Source organism: Bactrocera tryoni, chromosome 4 (genome assembly GCF_016617805.1).
Source record: "Bactrocera tryoni isolate S06 chromosome 4, CSIRO_BtryS06_freeze2, whole genome shotgun sequence".
Taxonomy (NCBI): domain Eukaryota; kingdom Metazoa; phylum Arthropoda; class Insecta; order Diptera; family Tephritidae; genus Bactrocera; species Bactrocera tryoni.
The window spans coordinates 60,539,591-60,565,745 of NC_052502.1; the positions used below are offsets into that span (position 1 = coordinate 60,539,591).

General features: G+C 33.1%; 1 protein-coding gene across 3 annotated transcripts in view; it reads left to right on the top strand.

Moving 5' to 3' along the window:
* The first annotated feature begins 7,430 nt into the window (after positions 1–7,430).
* Positions 7,431–26,155, top strand: part of LOC120773821 (myb-like protein D) — a 30,008-nt gene continuing 11,283 nt past the window's right edge. For all 3 annotated transcript variants that reach the window (XM_040102929.1, XM_040102930.1, XM_040102931.1), the window contains exons 1-4: positions 7,431–7,621; positions 21,450–21,749; positions 21,874–22,630; positions 24,557–25,639. In XM_040102929.1, coding sequence (XP_039958863.1) covers positions 21,459–21,749; positions 21,874–22,630; positions 24,557–25,639 — 2,131 coding nt within the window. In that variant the 5' untranslated portion in view covers positions 7,431–7,621; positions 21,450–21,458. The remainder of the gene's footprint in view (positions 7,622–21,449; positions 21,750–21,873; positions 22,631–24,556; positions 25,640–26,155) is intronic.

Here is a 26,155-nt window from a genome sequence, read left to right on the forward strand (position 1 = left end):
TTGCTTTTTTATTCCGGCTATCCAAAGGAAAAATTATTGAAAATTATTCAGTGAAAACTTTAGGTGTGTTTCACACAATGTGATCAATTGCATATTGAAATTTGTTAAGAAGCCACGAAGAGGTCGCGCTAATATTGGTCGGCGTTCTTTTTGTCATCAACGTATGGCAGCCCAAGAAAAGCCAAGAAGTACTCCCAAAATACGATGACATACGTGCGGAATTATGGATTGCGGTCAATCAGCTAGAATTGTAACGATATCACAGCACGACTTATTAAACAATAGCTGCGATGTTTGATGGTGTTTATCTTGAAGCAACCTATGGTATATATGGTGCTGTTAGATGCTGAATGTATTCTGTTGAGTAGCAAAAAAGATGTTTGCCGCACGCACACATTCTTCTATGGATGCGGATGGTGATTACACCAGATCAAATTGATGAAATCGTTTCAGCGGAAATTTCTGATTCAGAGATAGATCCAGAATTATACGAAGTAGTGAAAACCAATATGGTTCATGGATCTTGCGAACCTTACAATCCCACTTTGGTTTGTATGTCTGACAATAAATGCACGAAACACTACTCATGTGCTTTTCTTTCGGAAACGGAAATGGGAAATGATGGATATTCACTGTATCGGCGTCGCTCACCAGACGACAATGGTAGAACATTTAGCATTTAGAGGCGTGAATATCGACGTTAACAACACATCGAAGTTGACAACACATGGATCGTACCATATTCGCCACTTTTGTCTAATTCACATTCAGAACTCATGTCAATGTTAAATATTGCAGATTGGTGGAGACTTGCGCTCATATACGAGTGCATCGATCGTCTTGGCAAGGAAGACGAAACCGTAAATTATCCAGTGGAATTTCCAAATTGCGTCTCACATTTGGATCTGTCATTATTACGTTTCACAATCTTCATGCACCGAAACTGTGTAATGGAACCCGACTGATTATGACTCAGTTATCGAATACAAGGGACAGCCATTTCAGTTCCAACGTATAAAATTTCCAGGGAAATTGCCTTTGCGTTGACAATCAACAGGACACAAGGAAATCGGGAAATGCTATGTTTTTCACACGGCCAGATATATGTGGCGTGTTGACGAGTTGGAAACCCATCTTCTCTGTATATTTATGCACCAAAACAGAAATCAAAAAATGATGTTTATTAAGTTGCGCTACATTAAAAAAAATGTAGAAAAATCGAAAATAAATCATTTTCGACACAATATAATTTCAATTTGTTTTCATTTCAAAACACATAATTTCACGCAGGACAACGGCTGCGGGGTCAGCTAGTAGTATTATATATATTGTCACCTAATATACAAATTAACGTAAAAATAAATGGAAAGCGCTGACAGATATAATAACCAAAATTTAACCATTTTATAACGAAAACTCAAATTTTGTTTCAATATCAGTGTAAGATAAGCAAAAAATATAACCACTTTATAACGAAACTCAATATATTTTTTTTATTTTAACGCAGAAACGAGTACTATGCGAAAGTACTTCAGTCACCCCGGGTATTCGCTCGACCAGGGTTATTTTTTTAAAGCGCGGCCGAAGGCCGCCAACGCAGAAAGGAGTACTACGCGAAAGTACTTCAGTCACATGAATCACATATTACACATATACATATGTAGACAGAATTTTTTTATAGTTAATATAGAAAAAAGAATCACGCGAAAAAGCAAACAAAGAAAATTTGTTAAAAATGCTACATATTTGCTATTTAAGATGTGGCACGGCTTGTTTTCCTCATAATTGTAAACAATCTAACATTTTCAACGATGAGTGTGCTAAGTGAGTTTTAAATTAATAAATTTAGGTAAAATGTACCAAAATAAAAGCGAAATGTGAACGTATTTCAATGTTTAGAGTGTATATTTAAATATACAGAGTGAAAAACGTGAAAAAATTTAGTGAAACATAGAGAAATACCATGTGTTATTAGTGCAAATTTTTGAACTTTTAATCGTGAATATTTTAAAAAATAAAAGATATTTTTATATTATTTTTGGATATATCTTCTCTGGAGAAGCTCCCCTATCCGCACATACGCCATTTATACGGAAATTCGGTTTTTTTACCCCTCCGCCAAAGTAATCGGAATCGTTTATTTTTTAGTTTTTATCAATCTTCATATGCTACGTCGCCAGCAGAATTTTTCCTCTCGAGAAATATGCTCCCAAATGCCTGTTATTTTATTTGTTGATCTGGAGATTTGAAGAGAGAAAAATCTTTTCCGTTTACTGGCTACTAAAATTTTTTATATCGCAATTCAAGTGCTAAACACATAGAGCGCGACAGACCGCAAGCGACATCTGTCAAATATTAAAACACTCCCGTTCTTAAGGACACATTTATTTAGACAGCTGCACGACTACACGACTGCAAGTCGTCAAATGTCGCTCTCGCTAACTTGAAAATATATTTATATTTGCCGACGACAGTAGAGTTGACAGTAGAGAGAAGTGATGCCACTAATATGTAAAATGTAAAACTATTTAAAGCTCTAACAATCTTGACGTTATTTTACAAATAAAAGCATAAAATAGCTCCGTTATATCATTTATAATAACAATTGATAATTTAAAACATAAATATTTACCTATTTACTTCTTTTTTGCAAAAAAATTTCACTTTGAACAAAATATTAAAATTTCATTGAAGTTAAAGGTATTGGTATGGTAAGAACGAAATTGTGTACATACAAAATGGACAGATGTGTTGTTTGTGTACATGCCGGCCATTGCTATGTCGCTGCCTTCTTACAAATGTTCATGTAGAACAAGTAAGGAAGGGCTAAGTTCGGGTGTCACCGAACATTTTATACTCTCGCATGATAAAGTGATAATCGAGATTTCATTATCCGTCATTTACATATTTTTCAAATACCGTAGTTGTGTAAAGTTTTATTCCGCTATCATCATTGGTTCCTAATGTATATATTATACAGAGAAGGCATCAGATGGAATTCAAAATAGCGTTATATTGGAAGAAGGCGTGGTTGTGAACCGATTTCACACATATTTCGTACATGTCATCAGGGTGTTAAGAAAATATTATATACCGAATTTCATTGAAATCGGTTGAGTAGGGGCTGAGATATGGTTTTTGGTCCATAAGTGGGCGACGCCACGCCCATTTTCAATTTAAAAACAAGCCTGGGTGCAGCTTCCTTCTGCCATTTCTTCCGTAAAATTTAGTGTTTCTGACGTTTTTTGTTAGTCGGTTAACGCACTTTTAGTGATTTTCAAGATAACCTTTGTATGGGAGGTGGGCGTGGCTATTATCCGATTTCTTCCATTTTTGAACTGTATATGGAAATGCCTGAAGGAAACGACTCTATAGAGTTTGTATGACATAGCTATAGTAGTTTCCGAGATATGCACAAGAAACTTGGTGTCTTTATTTATGGCTTAGTTATGACACTTTATAGGTTTTCGGTTTTTTGCCATTTTGTGGGCGTGGCAGTGGGCCGATTTTGCCCATCTTCGAACTTAACCTTCTTATCTTTTTCTTAATTGGCGTAGACACCGCTTACGCGATTATAGCCGAGTTAACAACAGCGCGCCAGTCGTTTCTTTTTCCAATTGGATATTCCAAGCGAAGCCAGGTCCTTCTCCACTTGGTCCTTCCAACGGAGTGGAGGTCTTCCTCTTCCTCTTCTTCCCCCGGTGGGTACTGCGTCGAATACTTTGGAGAGTTTTCGTCCATCCGGACAACATGACCTAGACAGCGTAGCCGCTGTCTTTTAATTCACTGAACTATGTCAATGCCGTCGTATATCTTGTACAGCTCATCGTTACATCGAATGCGATATTCGCCGTGGCCAATGCGCAAAAGACCATAAATCTTTCGCAAGACTTTTCTCTCGAAAACTCGTAATGTCGACTCATCGGTTGCTGTCATCGTCCAAGCCTCTGCACCATATACCAGGACGGGAATTATGAGCGACTTATAGAGTTTGGCTTTTGTTCGTCGAGAGAGGACTTTACTTTTCAATTGCCTATTCAGTCCGAAATAGCACCTGTTGGCAAGAGTTATCCTGCGTTGGATTTCCAGGCTGACATTGTTGGTGGTGTTAATATTGGTTCCTAAATAGACGAAATTATCTACAACTTCAAAGTTATGACTGTCAACAGTGACGTGAGAGCCAAGTCGCGAGTGCGACGACTGTTTGTTTGATGACAATAGATATTTCGTTTTGTCCTCGTTTCCTGCAAACCCATTTTCTGTGCTTCCTTGTCAAGCCTGGAGAAAGCAGAACTAACGGCGCGGGTGTTGAGGCCGATGATATCAATATCATCGGCATACGCCAGCAGCTGTACACTCTTATAGAAGATGGTATCTTCTCTATTTAGCTCTGCAGCTCGAATTATTTTCTCCAGAAGCAGATTGAAGAAGTCGCACGATAGGGAGTCACCTTGTCTGAAACCTCGTTTGGTATCGAACGGCTCGGAGAGGGCCTTCCCGATCCTGACGGAGCTTTTCGTATTGATCAACGTCAGCTTACACAGCCGTATTAGTTTTGCGGGGATACCAAATTCGGACATCGCGGCATAAAGGCAGCTCCTTAACCTTCTTATGGAGCTAAGAAATACGTGTACCAAGTTTCATAATGATATCTCAATTTTTACTCAAGTTACAGCTTGCACGGACGGACGGACGGACAGACGGACGGACGGACGGACAGGCAGACATCTGGATTTCAACTCTACTTGACACCCTGATCACTTTTGTATATATGTATAACCCTATATATGACTCTTTTAGTTTTAGGACTTACAAACAACCGTTATGTGAACAAAACTATAATACTCTCCTTAGCAACTTTGTTGCAAGAGTATAAAAATTCACGACGCCATTTCAGACGTCAGTAAGCAATCTCTAGTCAATATTTGAGACATTTTGAATTAAAGTCTCAAATTGTGACAAGTTATTATTCCTAATATATTATTAAATTAAAAGTGTTGGTGAAGGAGCCGTTTTAAAAGGAGCGACCGCTGATACTATTTTATATATGTATTTATTTTTTCCTATTAACAATAAGATGTAGTAGTATATAAAAGCGGCATAAAGAAGTTTCAATAAATAGATTGCGATCTCTAAAATTAGACTTTCATTAAAAAGATTTATTTCAAACTGAATATGAAGTTCGATCGAACTGTTTTTATAATTCTTAGACACATCTAAGAAACCATAAACTTGAAAAGTTTAAGGTAAATACTGAGCGTAATTCCAACTGTTCTATTTTTCACAATTGAAGTTAAAATTTCGTTTTTAATTTCCATTATTTAATAGTGGAATTCTGGAAGTAGTCTCTAATCACTATTTGAGGCATTTTGAGGTTAAGTCTTATTTTGGGACTAGTTACTACTCACAACACAGTCTATAGTCCTTAGTCACAATATATTGTCTCTAATATGTGACCTCATAGTTAGCAGATCGCAAAACTAAAATGAGCTCTTGGTTGCAATTTTGAATATACTGAATAGAGATCATCACAGATATTAGTCGATTGTCAATTTTTTATATTTTGTAAACAACTCAAACACGAAAAAGTTAAACATAAATATAATTCGCAAAAATTTCTTCAATTTAAAAATAACTCAAAAAGACATGTTTTTGTTCAACAGGCGGGTAAAATTTTTGCCATATCTTTATACAAACTTATTATAAAAAATAACATAAACAAAAAAGTATACTAATTCTATGATTTTTTTATATATAATTAATAAAAAAAAATTATAAATAAATGAAAATATAATAAATAAATTATAATAAACTTTATAACGATTGCTAATTCAAAGCATACATTTCATATTATACACATAGTTTTATTTTTATTGGTAATTTTGCTTCTTGAGCGAATATAGATATATTGATATAGAAAAATAAACATTGGTTATCGACATATATATATTTTTTTCAAGTGTATATACATCCTTAAATAATGAAATGTAATATTTTTGGGGGAAACTTTAGTATACCATCCAACAAACTCAGGATTAAAAGTGGTTTGGTTGGATAGGGCTGACGCTCCAGATTAAGAAAATATATAATTATAGCCGCCGCAAACTTTTTTTTCGAGATATTTGCATTTTAAGTTGAAAATTTCGCTAATAATTAACTTTTTCTTTCATATTATGTACTTTTTATCCACTTACACTTCACTGCAGTATTTCTACATATTTATTTTATATTTATTATTTAGATATTTGCTTAAAACAAGCATTTTATATTTTATATAAATATTATTACACGCACAATAACAATAAGTGTTCCGTGTTGTCAAATAATAAGTGTTACCATATCCCAAACGATTGAAAACAATAAAAATAAATAAGAAAAACTCAAATGCAGGAAAAAAAATTACCCTGGGCGATCCAACAACGGGCTGTGTCAGGTTTTTACGATTAAAACTCTTTTTGCGTTCGCGGCCTTTGGCCGCGCTTCAAAAAAATAACCCTGGCCGATCCAACACCGGCGTGTGCCAACAGCGGGGTGTGCCAACAGCAGGGTGTATCAGGTTTTTTTTCGAGTAAAACTTCCTTTTGCGTTGGCGGCCTTCGGCCGCGCTTCAAAAAAATAACCCTGGCCGATCCAACACCAAGGTGTACCAACACCGGAGTGTGTCAGGTTTTTTTCGAGTAGAACTCCTTTTGCGTTGGCGGCCTTCGGCCGCGCTTCAAAAAAATAACCCTGGCCGATCCAAAACCGGGGTATGCCAACATCAGGGTGTGTCAGATTTTTTTTTCGAGTAAAACTCCTATTTTGCTTTTTACTCATGATATAGTAAGAAAAGGTAAATGATTTATGTATTTGACATATAACCCTGTTTTTTATTCGTTTGATAAATGTGTAGATATGGCAATACTTATTATTTGACAATACGGAACACTTATTGTTGTTGTGCGTGTAATAATATTTATGTAAAATATAAAATGCTTAGAAATATTGTAGTGAAGTGTAAGTTACTATAAATCGAGAAATTGCAAAATTAAATTTGCGAAATTTTCAACTTTAAATGCATATATCTCGAAAACTATAAGTTTGCGGCGGCTATAATTTTACATTTTCTTAATCTGGAGCATCAGCCCTATCCAACCATACCACTTTTACCCTGAAATTGTGGGATGGTATACTAAAGCCGACCATATTTTTGTTACTGTCGCCTACAGAATTGCAAAATCGTATCAAGTCACAAAAATTGTCCCTAATTTGGAATCTCAATTTTAGAGATTTGTGACTTATGACAGTACAGAATCGCTCAGTAAATTGTTCTACCAATTGGCACACTTCCTTACTGAGATGTGTTTATAAAAAGATATCGGAAATAATTCGAGACGAAGGAAGAGTATCGAGCGTATACTCTTATCGTTTGTTCTCTAGTGTTAACTTAAAGCGTACAAATATATGTCTTGTTTACTGGTGTGATAATTCTACAATAATTGAAATTCTTTGATTTACCGGTTTGTGTAGCTCAAAATTTGGGCGAAACGTTTAGGGTTTTCATAGTGGCAAAATCTGTTAATTTTTTCCAGTGAAATTGAAATGCATTTTTGTATTTGGCAAAAACTTTAATCTAATGCATGTATGTATAAATAATGTATTGATGTACAAAAGTGTTTCATTAAAATATAATTAGCTTTGTTTTTAATGATACCAGTCCTTTTTTGTTACATTTTACTTATTGTGCCTAATCACAAATCATTACATCAATTCTGTAAGAACTTCGAAGCAAATGAAAATGTTCTTTGGGATTTAGTTTTTTTCTTTCGTTTTATTTACTTATATCTTTATAATGTTCAAAAACTTAATGGCTGGGATTCAAAAATAAAAGCCCAGAATTAAGTTGTGGTTTGACTCATGATTTATACTAATAACATAGTTAACTTAAATTTTTTGATCTCTAATATTATTGTTCATAAATTCAACAATTTGGGTAAACTATTTCTTCAAATTGTAAACATTCTTACACTTTTATTGTTCGCTTTTATGTATGTACATGTCTTAACAGTTCAATAAATTATTTCTGCGCCAAATTTTAGATTAGGATAAAATGTATATGGACGGTCTATTAGATTCCCCATATTAGGAATATATAAGGGTGTATAACGTAATGCCGACAATCAAAATCTCAAAGTTTAGAACATCGACAAATCAAAACACCGGCAAATCAAAACACTGACAAATCAAAATACCGACAAATCAAAACAGGGACAAATCACAATACCGACAAATCAAGAAATGTTGGCGTTGTCCAAGCCCTGCGGCCTCCTGCCACGAATACGCTCAGGATCATAACCCTTAGTAGAATTCTCTATCTGTGCTTCTATAGAAATAAGGGCGGCAAGATAAAATATTTTTCACATGTCGGCATTTTGGATTGTAGGTATTTCGATTTTTCGGTTTTGTGATTTGTCGGTGTACTATGTATTCTAAATTTCATCAAAACATTCATTAGTATTTGAGATACGGGTCGTTTTGTGAGGCTCTAAAAGTGAATTCTTCGATTGGTACTACATCTGAATTTATTGAAGAAAGAAGTGCGATAATGCACCATCTCATTCTGCATTGAAAATCGTGCGGAAACCACCGCATTCGCCTGATTTACCTTCGTGTAACTTCTGGCTATTCAGCAAATTCACATGACCATTCCGAGCAGTAGGCAGTACGTCAGGCACTCACTGTGGGACAAAAAACATTACCAGTGAAACTGGTTGATCCCAAAAAGGTATTACTACTACCTTTGCATATTAAATTGGGTTTAATGAAGAATTTTGTTAAGGCAAAAGACAGAAATGGAAGAGGGTTCTTGTACCTGAAACAAAAATTTCGAAGAGTCAGTGAAGGAAAAATTAAGGAGGGCATATTCCTGGGTCGGCAAATAAGAGAACTAATGAAAGATATAACATTTGAGGAAATGCTCAATGAAACTGAAATACGAGCCTGGAGGCCTTTAAAAGCGTTGTTAAAATTTTTTTTGGAAATGTGAAAGCTGACAATTACAAATCTTGTGAATGAACTACTTACAGCCTATAAAAAAATGGGTTGCAACATGTCCCATAAAATCACATTCTGGACTCCCAACTGGGTTTTTCACAGAAAATTTAGGGGTCGTTCCACCAAACATTTCTGCTAAACAGTACCAAGGCAAGAGGAGTGCCAGTTTGCTTGCCGATTACTGCTGGGCATCTTTAAGGTATACTCCAAAAACAAAATATGGTCGAAAAACATCGACACTAACAATTTAAAATACTCTTTGTTTAATAAAATAATATAACAATAATATATACATGCTTTTTTTTTTAAACAAAAACCCTCATAGAAAAAAAACTTTAGGAGATAGAAGAAATCTGTAGCTATTTTCTGCATTAGTGGCAATTTTTACACAATAAACACGTTGTTCTGTTCTTGTCACAAAAAAACAAGTATATTTTTGTTTACCCGCGTAATCAGTATCGCCTTCATTATAAATCGGAGAAACACGCACTTTAACTAGTTAAATTTTTGAACTTTCTTTGCATTTCAAGTTATTGCTAAAGTTCAAAAATTTAACTTTTTAAAGTGCGTGTTCTTCCGATTTATAATGAATTTTATGGTTATATTTTTTCCTTTATATCTACTAACACTTCACCTATCAGTTTCTACTTATTTGTTTTGTTTTAAAGGCTGTTTGCCAATCGGTAACATTGAAAAAATTTCGTATGGTACATTTTGCTTCGCCATATTGACAGATGAATTTCAGAACAAAGACAATTGCGTCGTTTGAATGTTTTCCTTATTATTCAAATTTTAAATATATTCATGAAAGGAATTAAAGGAAAACAAATTATTTGCTTGTTAATAACAATAAAAAGTTAGAAAAAATTCATTAATTTAACGATTTGTTAATAATTGTGAATTTTAGACAACTACTAAGCTACTAAGACCCTACTTGTATTTAGTACATATACATACATACATATGTATGCATATAATAACAGATAAAATCATTCCATAAATGTTCTCTCTTAAAATCTTCCTTTAAATCGGAACTCATTAAAAACTTTAATAGAATTGCTTCCAAATGTATTTATTTGCAAAATTTGTCACATTAGTAAACAGCTGATTCGAATATTGGTTTTGCGTATGTTTGAAAAGACGAAAATCCAAACAGATTCCGTTACACCAATGAAAATCAGCAATTCTGATACCATTAAGCATTTCATAACCCAACAGTGTTCTCACTGCCGTTAGAAAGATCATAAAACAGATGTTATTGTCATTCAAGAATTCACATCGCTTAATATTTATCAAAAGAAAAGATTGTCATATAGTATTTTGAAATAAAAAGACGGCTTTTTTTTAATATTTTCCATATAATAGAAATAATGGATGCATTTTTTCATTTGTTAAGTCGATTTTCAGATGAAATTAGATTCATTGCTTTAAAAAAAATTTGTTTCTTTACATTTTTTTCCCCCTTTGTAGTGTCTAAATCAGCTGTGATAATGTAACAGATTTCCAGAGCTGACAAGTAGATTGCGCAAAATCAGAGTCGCACAGAGAGATTTAGCGTGGATCAGTTTCAAATCATTTCAATGAAATGATTTGGAACTGTAATTTTTGTATGGCGAAATCTTGATCAATTTTTAAGATTAGTGGGATAATCCATTCAACAGCCGAAATCGTGTGATTAAGTGTCGGTCTGAACATGGTATAACAGCTAAGCAATTCTGTCTTGGGTTCTACAACACCCCTGAATACTTAATAACGTCACAGTTAAAGAAAGTAAAACTGTTACATTGCACAAAATCTATTTATTACTTCACTAAAAACTTAAATTATTCAAAATTATTTCTTATAATAAATGTATAATGTTTGGTTCAGTTTACATTCTTAAGCAAAATATACTTGGACAATAACCGCACTTTAAAAGATCTATAAGACAAAATAAATATTATTAACAAGTGATCTGAAATTCTTTGATATTATATTTTCCCTGGTTAATACTTTGTGGAATAACCGTTATTCTTAATCACCGCTTCATAACGTCGAGGCATGCTCTATATTAATCTTTGCCATCTGTTCAAAATAATAGAGTTCCGTGTTTTCTCTACTCCTGCCCAAAGATCGTTGCAATTTGTAAATTTTCTTTGCCCAATATTTCCTTTGATTTCATTCCACAGGTTTTCGATCGGGTTTAGATCTGGATTTTGCTGAAGTGGAACTTTTCCTTGCGTAATCAAGTTTTTTTTAAATTACCTTTACAATATGCTAGAGATCGTTATCGTGCATAAAGATCCGATCTGCTGGCATAAGATAACATAGGGTTCCATTGTATTTCTTAGTATATTAAGATATGTAGGATTCAAAGTCCAAGTCAGGAACTTTTAAATTTCCTCCACCGTGCTTTACGATCTTTTTGGTATATCTTGGATTGACTTCTTGGTTTTTCTCTTGATGTACAAATGTTTTTCCGTCAGGACCAATGTGCTTTATTTCGGTTCCATTTGTAAAAAATCTCTTTTTCCAAAAATTTAAATATTTTGACCTGTGACTATGAGCAAATACCAAACGTACTTTAATATTATTTTTCGACAGTAGTGGTATTTTTATGGTTAAACGCCCAAATTCTGCATTGATTTTGGCCGTTATTGCGAGTGAGGATTTAAAAGGATCAGCTTTACATTACATCTAACAACTACTTTATCTTCGGGCTGGGTTATTTTGCGAGGCGGCGCCTTACGATTTATGTTTTGAAGTAACAGATTGGGGTCATTCTTAATATTTTTGGTTGCATTGTATACAATTTTTCTGGAACATTTCACAACATTAGCAATTTTTACTTGGTTTGTACCGTTTTAGTAAAAGTCCCAAATAATTATTTTTTTAAATTAACCGAATTTTCCTTTTCAATTTATTTAAAATTTGTAATAAAATTAAATATTAATTTCAACTTCACAACTGAGAGCTGTTATTTGTTAAATCAAACACAACAAATGGAGCGAAGTGGAGGGCAATAAAGTGTGAAAGAAATAAATTCAATAACTTTAAATATTTACAATTAAAATATTTGTTTATACACGGAAATGCTTTTCACGGAGATCGCCTGGAAGTTGAAGTGCGGTGGGATGATTGAGTGGAAAGGCTGTTGCACCTGCTTTAAGTTTCTCAGTAGATGTAAGTCAACTTATTATCATTTTTACTTATTGGAGTTTGGCCAGCAAAAGAGAATCTGGAAAAGTCACTACTAATATAAGCTTTGTTGTTATCCAATACAAGAACCAAATTATATTTTCGTTCTATATAGTTAAGCTTTTTTACCTGTACTAATCTAGCCTAAAAGTATACACCGATTTGGTACCTACGAATAAGCCCCTATACAATAATCATATAAAATATACCTGTATTATGCTTCGTACCGCGACCCTGGAGGGTGTCAAGAAATACCAAACAAGCCAACTGAATATTATAGTTTCCGAAATAGATGAGTTAAATCAAAAATTTAAAGAATTAGAACAATTAAAAAGTGAAAATCAAAAGCTTAAAGAACAAAATAATCGCCCACTTGTGCCTAATTATTGTTAATCACAATACGAAACTGACGAAGAATATTGGCTATTATGATTTCAAATATCTCTGATTATAAAGAACTAAATAACCTATATAAAGATAATATCAAAAGTTCATTTGTATAAAAACTAATAAATAACGACATACAAAAAGTAAGCGTTACCTCTAGTGACGACTATAGTTCGGTGACAAAAATATTGTCTGCATCGGAAGCATCATGGTATTCCTTTAAAGACAAACAAACGCGCCCAATTAAAGGTTATGATTAAAAATCTTCATCATTCGTGTAGAATTAGTGATATTATCGCTGATTTAAAAGAATAAGGTTTATTAACGTTGTAAATAAACTCAAGTGGAAAACACGAGAACCTTTAAAGACATCAAAAAAATATATGAAATCAAACACGTTCTTTACACCGTTGTTCTCATTGAGTTTATTAGGAATTCTAAATTTATGCCACAATGTAAAAATTGCCAGGCATTTGTACACACCAAAAACTACTGCGGCAAAATGTCAAAGTGCGTTAAATACGGTGGTAAGCACAAAACCATCGAGTGCCAAAAACTAAACTCAGAAAAACCAAAATGCCGTTACGGTGGCGAAAGCCATACGGCAAACTACAGAGGATACATTGTTGCATTCGTAACGAAACTTTGAAGAAACAAAAAGTTTCCGTAAATTTGCAAATAACATCAAATAATTCACCCATTGGTAATAAAAGTATTATCAACAAGCAGAATAGGGTACAGACGAGTAAGCTCACTTTTTCTGAAGTAATGAAAAGCAAATCAAACGTGGTGAACGAAAAAAACACAAAGCTGACCGAAGACCTACTAGCTCAAATCTTGAAATGTTACTTAAAGAAGAATAATTCAATATCGATCTCTGCAGCCGTTTAGATAACATTGAAAAAAATAATAAAACAAAATCTAAAGCATGAATGAAGCTCTCCATATTTATCACACAATCCAACCTGGTAATTGTATGAGGGAAGGCACCGCTGTTAAAAACAGCATTAAACATTATGAGAATAGAAAAATCAGTGCGCACAATATTAGTGTTTCTAACCACAATTATTACATTAAAAGCAATGAACCAACCCTTTTCAATTAATGCAATATATTGCTCGCCTGCAATATAAAATACTGACTAACGAGTACCAACAAAATACCAGATGCAATAGACTTCTTTATAATCAGAAGATATCTCAAAATTTCATCGAAATAGAAGGTCGGTTAGATCTCAACTCTGATCACTCCCCATTATATTTAATACTGAGTGAAACAGTTATTAAAAGAGTTTTTAGTTTGGAGCTATGCAACAAAAATACGGACTGGATATCGTTCAAACAAATACTTCAGACTAAAATAAAGTGACCGAAAATAACAACAAGTTAGAAGTTGACAGATTTACGAAAGAAACTCAACAAGCAGCTTAGGATAATACTCCGGTGATAAAGTGGAAAATTATAGATTGAAATTACCCTAAACGAAAAAAAATCGTCCAAATTAAGAAAAAAAGTTACGGCGGAAATGGCAACAAACACGCTCACCACTCGACAAAACCAACCTTAAAAACCAGTAGCTAACTTTGGAAAAGTACAAAGTATCTCAAACGTCCAACAAATCACGTTGCACCATTAAAAATTTCTTCCAATACATAGGCTTGAAGTGATTGTGATAAAGGTAATGCATTTGTAAAACACATAGTTGAAACCTTTTGTCCAAATGAGAATAGTTAAATCACGTTGCCCAGTAGTATTTAACAGGATCATGCGACAATCCCAGCAATCACCATTTGGGAACTTAAAAGCTTAAAATTAAGAAAGCAGCTGGATTCCATCAATTACAGCTGAAGTGTTAATGTAGTTACCATACAAATGTTTACTGAAGCCTTTGAAAAGTTGCTGAAGTTGTTCCTAAGCCAGGAAAGTATCCTAATGTAGTCTCGTCATACATAGACCAATTGCTCTACTTCCACAAATCTCAAAACTTTTTGAAAAAGTAATTTATCAAAGATTAAAATCTATAATCGACGAAAAGCAGTTAATCCCATCGCATCAGTGCGGTTTAAAAAAAAAAAACATTCAACAATAGAACAAATTCGTAGAATAACATCTGAAATATAAAATCCCTGGAGGAGGGGAACGTATGTTCAGCTGTATTCCATGAGGGTGTGCAAAACGCGTTGTCGGCAAGGTGTGACACGAAGGCCTTATGCAAAAACTAAAGTCATGTCTTCCGATTGAGTATTGCGCTCTTCCAGAATCGTATATCATATAAAACAAGGAAATAAATTAAAAATTCTCTAAACTAAAAGAAATTGAAGTATCTTAGGTCCACTTTTATATATTCTGTATACAAGAGACTTACCGTTAGCATTCAACAGTATGACTGCCACTGCTGATGACACCGCAATACTATGCGTGGAAAAAGCAGCAGAAAAAGCTGCGCTAAACCTTCAACATGCAATCAACTCTGTAGTAAGTTGGAATAAAAAATGGAGAATAAAACTAAACGGTAACAAATCGGTTTATGTAAATTTTACAAACAAAAAAATCACTTATTAACCTATAAGTACTCTAGGTGTCAGCATGCCATATGCAAATACAGCCAATTATCTTTGCATCGCGCTCGATGCTAAATTACTTTGGAAGAGCATATTAAAATAAAGAAGCTTGAACTTAATATGAAATTGTCGAAAATGAAATGGCTAATTGGGCGAAGGTCAAACCTATCAATACACAACAAATTACTTCTTTATAAACAAATAAACAAACCGTTATGGTCATATGGTGCGCAACCGTGGAGATGTGCCAATGATAGCAATATTAATATTATACATTTACATCAAGATCTTTTAGTCAATTCTGATATTGGGATTCACTTTGAAAAACGTTAAAATTTCACTCTGTCAGAATTTCAATTTTTCTATCGGTAGGTGCTGGAAAACTTCAATTTACGCTTCAACTATTTCTGAAGAAGACTTCTTACTTCATTTAAATAAGTTAAAACAATCTTCTAATTACGAAACAGGTATGATACCAACAAGTATATTTTCTCTCTCTTAAAAAAATGTATATTTTCTTCAATACGAAAATAGGCATTTTTACTATCTTGCATAAAAGTGGATTTGGGTCATTCATTGAAATCGCCTAATTTTTCATGCGTTACACTGGTATAGCCCCTTAAGGAACATACAACTATGACCAAGAAATAATAAGACTTAGTTTATAATTTTAAAATTCTTAATTTATTCTTCAAAATATATTTCTTCCCCCTCAAAGTAATCCCCCTTGGCCTTTTTACGAATAGTTTCGCGTATACGACGAATATTGTTTGTTGATCGCCTTTTTCGGGTCGTATGCTTAGATCCAAACCACTTTAAATAATTTCTACCAATCAAAATCACTTACTCACGACAAACAATTATCACCGAAGTCCTTTTTAAACATTCTGAACATTTCGGCACAAAAAGTTTGATTCTGCACACAAAATTTAAAGGAATTTCTTTGTTGAATAATTTCACTCATCGTAAAAATCGCCGAATGCACTTTATGTACTTAAGAAGGACAAACATATACTAAAACTGATAATTAATTTTATATTAAATTAATTGACGTGACATTTGGCTAAATTATAGCTAACTGTTCTTCAAAACTTCCCCCAATCTTCCGCGTTGTCTATTATAGCCTGTGACAACTTTGGTAGCAATTTGAAAACTAAATTTTCCAGATATTCCACAGAAAACCCCTACGTGGTATGTTGGAGTAGCCGAATGCAGTCGTTTGTTGATGTCAAATGTTTGTTTTTATAAGATCGAAGGAACTGACCGTCAGTGATCGTAATTGAACATGTGTTATTTTCAAAAACCCAAAAGCAAATCCAAACAATTCTGTTATTGGTCACGAGAAGCATAAGTATTAAAAAGAGCATACACTTTATTTTATATTTTACGATGACAGAAAAAATTGGGGGTCAAAACTGGCATTTAAATAACATTTGTTGGGGATTCATAAGTAATTTTCGTTTGGATGAGGAATGTTTCTATTACCACAAACTGTCAGCTTCCTTGCTGCTGCCAGTTTTGAATAATTCATTTTAAATGATTTTAACTTTGGCCACGGGTTCAACAATTTTTTTTTGTAAAATATTATAGCTGATTAAAATATTTCAATTTTTTTTTGTTATTTTTTTTACCATTTTATTAATTATCTAATAATATTTTTCCTAAATAAACGTAATGTTTGACTACAAATGCTTGGTGGCAGTACAAATTTTTTAGTGTTCACAGTGTTGAAAAATGTAATATTACGAAAACGTTAAAGATTGACAACATTTCAACATAATTCTTTTTGACGGGTTGAGTTGCTTTCAATAATAACGTATTAGAAAACTTCAAGCAAAATGTAAAAGGATTTAAAAACGTAATAAGGGCTTTAACTTCATAATTTGGCTGCATATTCTGTTTAGTTAACTATTTTATACCCTGAACAAGTTTGCTTCGAAATTTATAACACCCAGAAGGAATAGTGTGATAACTTATTAATTTTATATATAGTATGAATGATCGACATTACGAGTTTAGTCGATTCAAGCATTTCCATCTGTCTGTCCGGCCTTCCGTCTGTATACTTACAGTGAATCAAAAAAGTTTTGGCACACTTTGATTTTCTAAAGAAAGATAGTTAAAAAGCAACAAAAAATAATCTCATTCAATTATTTTTGTACATAGTGTAACTGGTAGAAACAAAACAAAATGCAAGCGAAAATATACCGTTACATTCACCCCCCACTCCTCCCAAATCTAGAAAAGAAGTCAGAAACAGCGAAAAACACATCAAAAAAGTATTGGCACATTTCATGTTTTTTGCATATTCCTCTTTATGTTGACTTCCTTTGATCCCGTTTTTGGTGACTTCTGTTAGATATTGCATATTAATGAATAATTAGAGCAATTGACTTTTAGTAATGTGTTTAGCCTTGACATAGATTGAGCAAAATGGGTCGCGGAAAAGAGATAACCGTTGAAGTGCGATAATGAATCTGTATCTGGAAAAAAAATCATTGCGCGAAATAGCACAAATTGTCAATAGATCATTTTCCAAAGTAAGGAATGTAATAAACCATTACATAAACAGCAGAAAAATAGAAAGCAATCACAGATCTGGAGGCCAAAAACTTTTTCTGACCGGGAGGAACGATCCATTATTGGCGCAGTGGCAAAAGACCAAAAAATTTCGGCTGTAAAATTGAGTTAAAAAATGCAGGAACAACTGGGGAAAACATTTAGCTTACAGACAGTTCGAAATATTCTGCACAAGGCCGATTATCATGGTCGGAAAACCTCACATTTGAAAAGCTAACAAAAAAAAGAGGTTGGATTTCGCTAAAGCTCACCTACACCAATCTGAAACTTTTTAGAAATTAATTTTATTTGGATCGGATGGGTCTCAAAAAATATGGCGAAAGCCCAACATGGAGCTCCGAGAAAATAACATCTTAAACTCAATAAAGCATGGCGGCGGAAACGCAATGGTGTGGGGGTGTATAGCGGCAAGTGGAGTTGGGAATCTTGTTTTTATAGACGAAAAAATGAATTGGGCTTAAATGGAGAGAAATGGCAGTTCCAGCAAGATAATAATCCCAAACACACTTCGCGTTTGGTTCAAGAGTGGTTAATTTATAACTGAAATCAGCTGAAAACATCTCCACAATCCCCTGATCTCAATCCCATTGAGCATATTTGGCATTTGCTTGAAAAAAAATTTGCAAGCACCAAATAACTTCGAAAGGATTCATGCTCTGAAGGAAGAATGGGCCAATACTACCAGTCGGGAAACCTCCCATTTGGTCGCAAGTATGCAAAGGCGTTTGCAAGCGATTATTAATGCCAAGGGAGGTGCAACAAAATATTAAACATTTTCAATTTCTTTTTCTTCATCTTTTGTATTACCATTTTTATATTTTGTGCCAATACTTTTTTGATATGAATATGACTCTTTCATTATTTTCTTAATAATTTCCTACTTGTATGAATTTTTTATTTTTAATTTTTGTAATTGTGACCTGGTCTACGGAAAGGGGGCTTAGGTGTCAATATATCAATTTTCACTTTTTAGTTGATTCGGATGGAAGATGAGATGCTTTTTCACGTGATAGAATCCAAAAAGTCATAACTTTTTGCACGTTAGCTCCCTTTTCGTAGACCAGGTCACATATATGTATTAAAAAGCATAATTTAAACAAATATGTTTGTTTTTTGTTTGGTATGTTCAGTTAATTAAAAGTTATATTGAAGCAAAGTGGAAAAACTGAGGTGTGCCAAAACTTTTTTGATTCACTGTATGTATATTCGAAATAGTCCATCAGTTTTTGTGATTTCGCTCTGAAAGTTTGCACATAAGTATGTATGTTTTTCAAAGAAGTTGCTAATTTGTCAGAACGGCTGATATCGGATCACTATAGCATATGCACTTCTGGACAAAATAATAAGGGTGAGTTTGGCTAGTAGCGTTTTTTGACAAATGTTGTGGTAACTTTTTTATTTGTTTATATTTTTTAAATGAAGGCGAATGAGTTGAACGCGAATCAGCATCAACAACTTTCATTATTATTTTATGTTAATTTGGCATTGGAGTGACAAGTTATCATTTCGTCAATAAATGGGGTTGGCCAATAAAATAGGCATAAGTAATATTAAAAAAGTGGTATCTCTAAATATTTTTCATATCAATTTAAGTATTGGAGTATTTGCCATTTTGTATTCCTTTGGAAATGGTTGTTAAAGATCTGTGTGCCGGCTAAAATTAAAAAAAAACTGATAGATACAGTACAAAGACAATTATGTCCGGTTTTACAGTCCATACTTCAGTTGTGTTTAAGATAAATCAAAAATATTGTTTTATAGTTCATGCTTAATGGGAGGCTTAAGCAGTGCGTAAGTAACAGCTGATTTTTGTTTTGAATTTTCAGTTATTTGTCAAAAGAACAATAATAAGAAATAAGAATTTATTTTTTGTGAAGAAATATGGAATCGGATTGTGATTTCCACCATTTCCAATAGGTGCTCCGACTCGCTTCATGGTTCGTTTCATCCATTTTCGATATAACTTTCCTCGCAAATTTATTTATTGTCTGTTATAATTTAAATATTTCAAACATATTTTTATGGATGACATTTGAAAACATTTTAAGGATGACATTTGTAAAACATATATATCATAATAAAATTTTATAGAAATTAAGCATTGACTGTGAAACGCAAACGACTACTCAGTCTGCAACAATGCTTAGCTGAGATTTTATTTGGGCACAACTTATGTATGGACTGTGAAACTGGGTATTAATCATGTGGACGGAAACGTAATGGTGTGGGTTTTGGCAAGGCGTTGATGTTTTTTTTTGGTAAAGAACACAATTACCACCTTTGAGTACAGAGATAATTTGCAAAACGTTATGCTACCATATCCTGAAGAAAACATGCCACTGAGATGGTGTTTTCAACAAGATAACATTCTCGAAACATACATCGAGGTTGGTATCTGAGTGGTCCCAACCCGATTGAGAACTTGTGGAGTGACCTTAAGAGGAGATTGGTAGACTTTTCATTACAAAATAAGGAGCAACTGTGGCGGAAAGCAAACGAACTTTGGGACGATCCCTTATTGAAAACCTGCCAAAAATTAATTCAATCCATTCCGAATAATATTTACCGGTGGTACACGGGCAAATTCATTTATCTGGCGGTGTGTACCACCGATGGTACACAGGCAAATTCATTTATCTGGCGGTGTGTACCACCGGTGGTACTCAAATGTTTATACTTTTATAATCATACTAGCAAGAGACATACTAGAAAAACCATACTAGAAAGAAATAAAACAAAATAGGTTGGAAATTATAAATTTATATTTATTGTAGGCGTTTTCAACAGAAACAAAATTTATTTTTGCAGTACTTTCTGAAGCAAAACAAAATTTAGTTATTTAGTTATTTTCAAAAGTAAAAATACTACGAACACGCAAAAAATGTCCCGGGTAGAGCGTGTTAAAAACGTATGAAAAACCACGGAGGATATACAGGTTATTAAAAACCCATAGGACGGAATAAAGGATAACTTGAATTTTTTGTTTTTATTTAGAAAAAAATTATTTTGACCAATGCTATCTTTTGTGAAAAAAATCAAATAAGTTTAATAAAGTAAAACAAAGAAATAACTAAAAGTAAAAACTTATTATTATTATTTATTATTTTTTCCACAAGTGTAGCTGTCGGAATTCGATGATTGAATGGAAAACTTTTTCATTTGAAAATATATCTTCACGAAATTGAGCATAGATTAATTGTCAAAGCGTCGGTATAATCTCTAAAGAAATTGTTCAGGACTTACCATTATGGCATATACATAGCTGATATACAAACTGATCGATCAAAATCAATTTCTTGTATGGAATCTTTTGTATGTATTTTGTAATTTGTTTTATTCTTGTTATTTCTCTCAATGATTAAACGATTTGGATCCAGATTTTTATTTAAGTGATTTTGCGTTTTTCCCTTGTCTATTTATTTTTAACTAAGACCTATTGTAAGGATCTTTTCCTGATTGACCTGCGACAAAATAATGTCATCCTTAATCATGGTAAGAATTTGGTAAAAAATTTAATTTGAACTTTTTCTAGTATCCAATTTCAGAAAAAAACTTTAATTTCAAAACTATAAATAATTACGTGCTTGAAAAAACTATTTTTTTTTATAAATACATAGCAACGGGGACCAGTTCATATGACTTATTTTTTTTTGCTCTAATGTTCAATTTAGTAGCAAACATTCTATAATATGTATATTTACGTGCTTTTTAGTGACAAAACATGTTGGAAATGGATACAGCAATTAGAGATGAGGATTCCAATCACAATATGGCAACATCAGCATCCAATAACAGTTCTGCTGTATCCACGATTTTACAGATGTGTCAATCAAGCTGCACTGATTACGTGGGGGTTCTGCCTCCACCTCACATCGACATGGTAAGCGTGAATAGCGTTGAACTAAATGCTCAAACATCTTTAAGTGATGATTCTGGCGTGCCACTTACGACTAACAGTTCAATATCTAGTGGAGACTCATATAGAATGGGATTATGTAAACATGACATTGATGTACGTTTTATTTGAAAATACACGTTTTCCTATCCATATATGTATATATATAATTTGCATTTATATATATGTTATTTATTTTAATGATTAATATTTACCATACTTATTTTAATTACTCTTTCAGATTGTGGAAAGTGATGGTGAAGTCTCTCAGTTTGATTCTCTAGATAATTGTTCAGAGGCTGGCATGAGTGCGGAAAATTTTAATACATTAAAAAAAGGACCTTTAGCACCAATAGATCCTCCACTAGAGTTTCAGGACTCACCAAATATAACAATTGGCCGATGCATTATGCAAAAACTACGACGATTATCTTCTTCACACTCTTCTTTGGAACATTCAAAAGATTCTGAACATAATGAAAATAGTATTAACGGGGACAGAATTTTTTGTAAAGACTCCGACGTAGAAGCCTCACCCCAATATTTTGCGAAGTCGCACAAAGAAGTTTACCTCATAAAGAAACCAATATACTCAAGTGATTCCATTCTAAGTAATAAAGTAGAAAATGTGTATGACGAGCCAAGCAACCTGATATGTAATTTCGCTTTTAATAATGCTGAAAATTTTGAGTTAAATACGTCTTCAAATGCACTGTTATTACCACAAACTTCACATCCCCCGGAGAGAGTAAAAAGAGACATTTGTCCATATTATCAAGATCATTCTATGTATTTTAAGGCAATACCGTCAGATCAAGATAGTGTTATAAGTGCTGTTAAGAAGTTTAATACATTTGGGCTCTCAGAAATCCATGATTATGATCTCTATTATGGAATTAGGCGAAACACCTTTCAAGGTGAAAACGGTTTACAAAAAAAAGTTTTGTACAGTCCTCGTAAAGTAACGAATTATTGTCATAACCATCATATATATACAGGTAAGTTAATAAAACATAATATAACAATATTTAACTCTATATCTATCTATTGGATTCGGTTAAGGGGTTAGGGGTAGTCAGAGGCACGAAAAAATGAGAGTTTTCAGAATTTTTTTTGCTATTAAATCGTGTTATTTTACAAAAGTAGTAATATGGCATTATTATACAATGTGTTGCCCTGAAGTCACGAAAATTAAAAAAAAAATTGTATTTCCAAAGATATAGTGTTTGTGTTGACCCTGTTCCAAAAAAAGGTACTTGCGGTGACAAGCATAAGTCCTTGGAGATTCATCTAAAATCAATCGGACAAAAAAAATTAATTTTATAAATAGATAAACTCGGGCCTGATCGAAGGATTTTCTGTTTTTTTCAAAAATTAACAAAATGGCGGCCTCAGGAAATTTTTAAATTTTTGCGAAAAAATAAACAGGTCTTAAAAAATCGAATTTTTCGAAAAAATTAAAATCCTTGGATCAGGCCCGAGATTATTATGTATCTAAAAGCTGTATAAATTTCATTAAAATCTACTGAGCGGTTTTCGAGTTACAGTTGTCACCGATTCAAAAAACATAGTTTTGAGAAAAACGCGTTTAAAGTTTCACACTAGCGCTTTGAAGTGCCAGAGCTCTCTTTGTTATTTGTCGAATGACTCAAAAACTAATTATCGGATCAACATGAAATTTTCAGGGAATATTTTGAAGAAATTACACTTAACGAAAATGCAAAAAAAATTAATTTTTGGAAAATTCTAACTACCCCTAACCCCTTAACCGAATCCAATAGATAGATATAGAGTTAAATATTGTTGTGCAAATTAACACCACAATGTCCGAAATAATTTTTCAAATCGGGGGAATATAGGTTATAGTTCTCATATAGACTGGGCATGGATAATTAACCAAGGTAACGGTACAATTTCCGAACATATTGTTCAGATCAGACCACTATATCATAGTGCTGCCATTGATTGATTATTATACGAGGAGTGCAACGCGACCTTAGGTCTATTGTGTGTATAATAGGGTGCTTCAAAAAAATTTTTGAACTCTTACCCCCTCAAATGTTAGTGATTGACAAACAAAATATCCTCCCTCATGCCAGGAGCTGTAGCTTAACTCTAAGGGGTCGCTATTTTTTATTTAGGTTCCCATCCATTTTACTTACATCTGCAGACTGCTGGTTAGTCGATTAGCAGGTGTTCTGGTGTTTCAGGCTCCCTGTCGCAGAACCGCCAATTTACGCAAGAAGCTAGGCCCATGTTGTATAAATGTTTCTTCAGCTTGCAGTGGCCAGTGTAATGCGACGTCGAGCCGAGTTAGTTTTGGGAAAGCGAGACAGTTGTAATAAATTACAAAAATCAACATCGCTTTATTTCGGTATAAAAAACGAAAAAAGTAATCTCTTGGATTCTGTCTAATTCTATTAATCTTTTTTGAAAAAAACCAATCAATGTCATCTGATAATAGCTACAATAATAGGTAATTATAGTTATTTAGTTAATTTTCCAACAAATCTCCATTATTTTAGCTCCTTTTCTCCATGTAATATTTGATAGGCATAATCATCCATAGTAATGAAAAATTTACTATATGAATTGTTTGTTTCAGGCATAAATTAATTAAAAGATGTAGTCAACTGGATGATATCTCCCGTTTCATAACCTCTGAAATATTACAAAAGAAATATTAGAAAAAATCGTACTTTACTTACCTTTCATATTCTGTTAAAAATTTTTCTTTGAAATGTACCGTACTTTTTATTGTGTATATCATTATAGCCGAAAATTAATAATACCATTAATTTTTAATTAAAAAAGGAACACTGGATCTTAAAAATAATATTTACAACAGAGAAGAAATGAGGAGTAAATATGTTAGTAAAAAGTTGTTTTATATTTAAAATAATTAGTTTAATTTTGTATTTCAGGTCCAAATGGGTGCACCAATCGACCTAATTCTCGCAATTCTTTGAACAGTCGTCTTTCGAGTTCACATAATTCATTAAGCACTTCATCGGCAAATAAACCAGACGATTCGATATTCATTACTCAAGCAATGTCCCACGATGCATTACTTACTCGGGAAATATCTGATTTTTATAACGTGCCCATAGATTCAGATATATACGCTCTACCAATAGATATGATAAAAACGGATAAAAATAACAGCATAGTTGAGTACAAAGAAGATAAGCTTACGGATTATAGAAAAATAAATAATTTAATATTCTCTGAAGAAGACTATTATAAGCATTCTAAACTAAGTCGTAAAAATAATAGAAACAAACGGAAAAAACGAAACAGTGATACTTACGAAAATGATATAAAATATGATAATTATAAGTTCACTTCAAATGCTTTCAAATTAAAAAATAGAAAGCCAGCTTTTTTGAATGAAACTGAGGATTATGGCACGCATAGATTTTCTAATACTCAATTAGATTTGAATCCACCTCAAGAACGACTCCATATGACTTTGAGCGAAGTAAAAAAATATTATCAAACTATTTATACCAGAACAAAAAACCGGACAAGTATTAATAACGAACCTGATAAAAATGCTTTCAAAAAACAGTCCGAATGCACGAAAGGTAATGATTCATCCCCACGTTCCAGGCCTAATCTTTGCTCTATCGGAGAAAATGTTTCTACAGAATGTAAAGTAACCACCAGAACTTTCAAAAGCTATAACGAAAATAATGATAAAATCAATAACAACAATATAAATAACATCGTGTTGGCCAATAATTATAGTATTACTGAAAACCAAATGATAAAAGTTGAGGAAGTGGATTTATCTTCTCATGTCATACGAAGCGAGAAGAAAACACAATTTTCACTAAATTTAAAACAAAAGTTTTGTAATATATTTCGAATTCGACGAACACAACCACAATGTCAAACGAACCCGCCCGGTATTGAAGAAAATAACAGTAATCGCGAACGAAGAAGCACTGCAGAAAAACACAAAAAATTTCAGTCTAGAGCATTGCCCCCATTACCCAAGAAGAGTAAGTATATAAATTTATATCTTTTAATGTTAGCCTACTTTTAAAACGTCTCTTCTCAAAAAATTTACCAACCACCAACAAAGTTATAGAATTGAATTTATACAAGAGAGTATGTGAATACCTTACTAATGTAGTACAATTACTACCGCTAAATGCTACCAAGTTTGGTTTTAAACATTTTAGACCAATGACAATTTTTTTTATTAATTTATTTAAAATTATCAATATGACATTAAAACAATTAGTTGAACTCCAGTGAGAACAGCAAATACTAATTACTCTAAATTTAAAATATAAATTATGCCCGTCCATTGGCCATGTAATAGGCACACACATTAGACTAATTAAGTTTTACCTCCGAGTTAGTATGAGCGAGATGTAATGGAAGAGGTGTCAAATACATATCTAAGTTACAGTGAAAATAAGCGAAAACTTGGCTACAACCGCTCCATATAACATAATTTTAAATTTCATTCACCTAGCAACGGTGCGACTTTGTGCTTAGAATGAATAAAG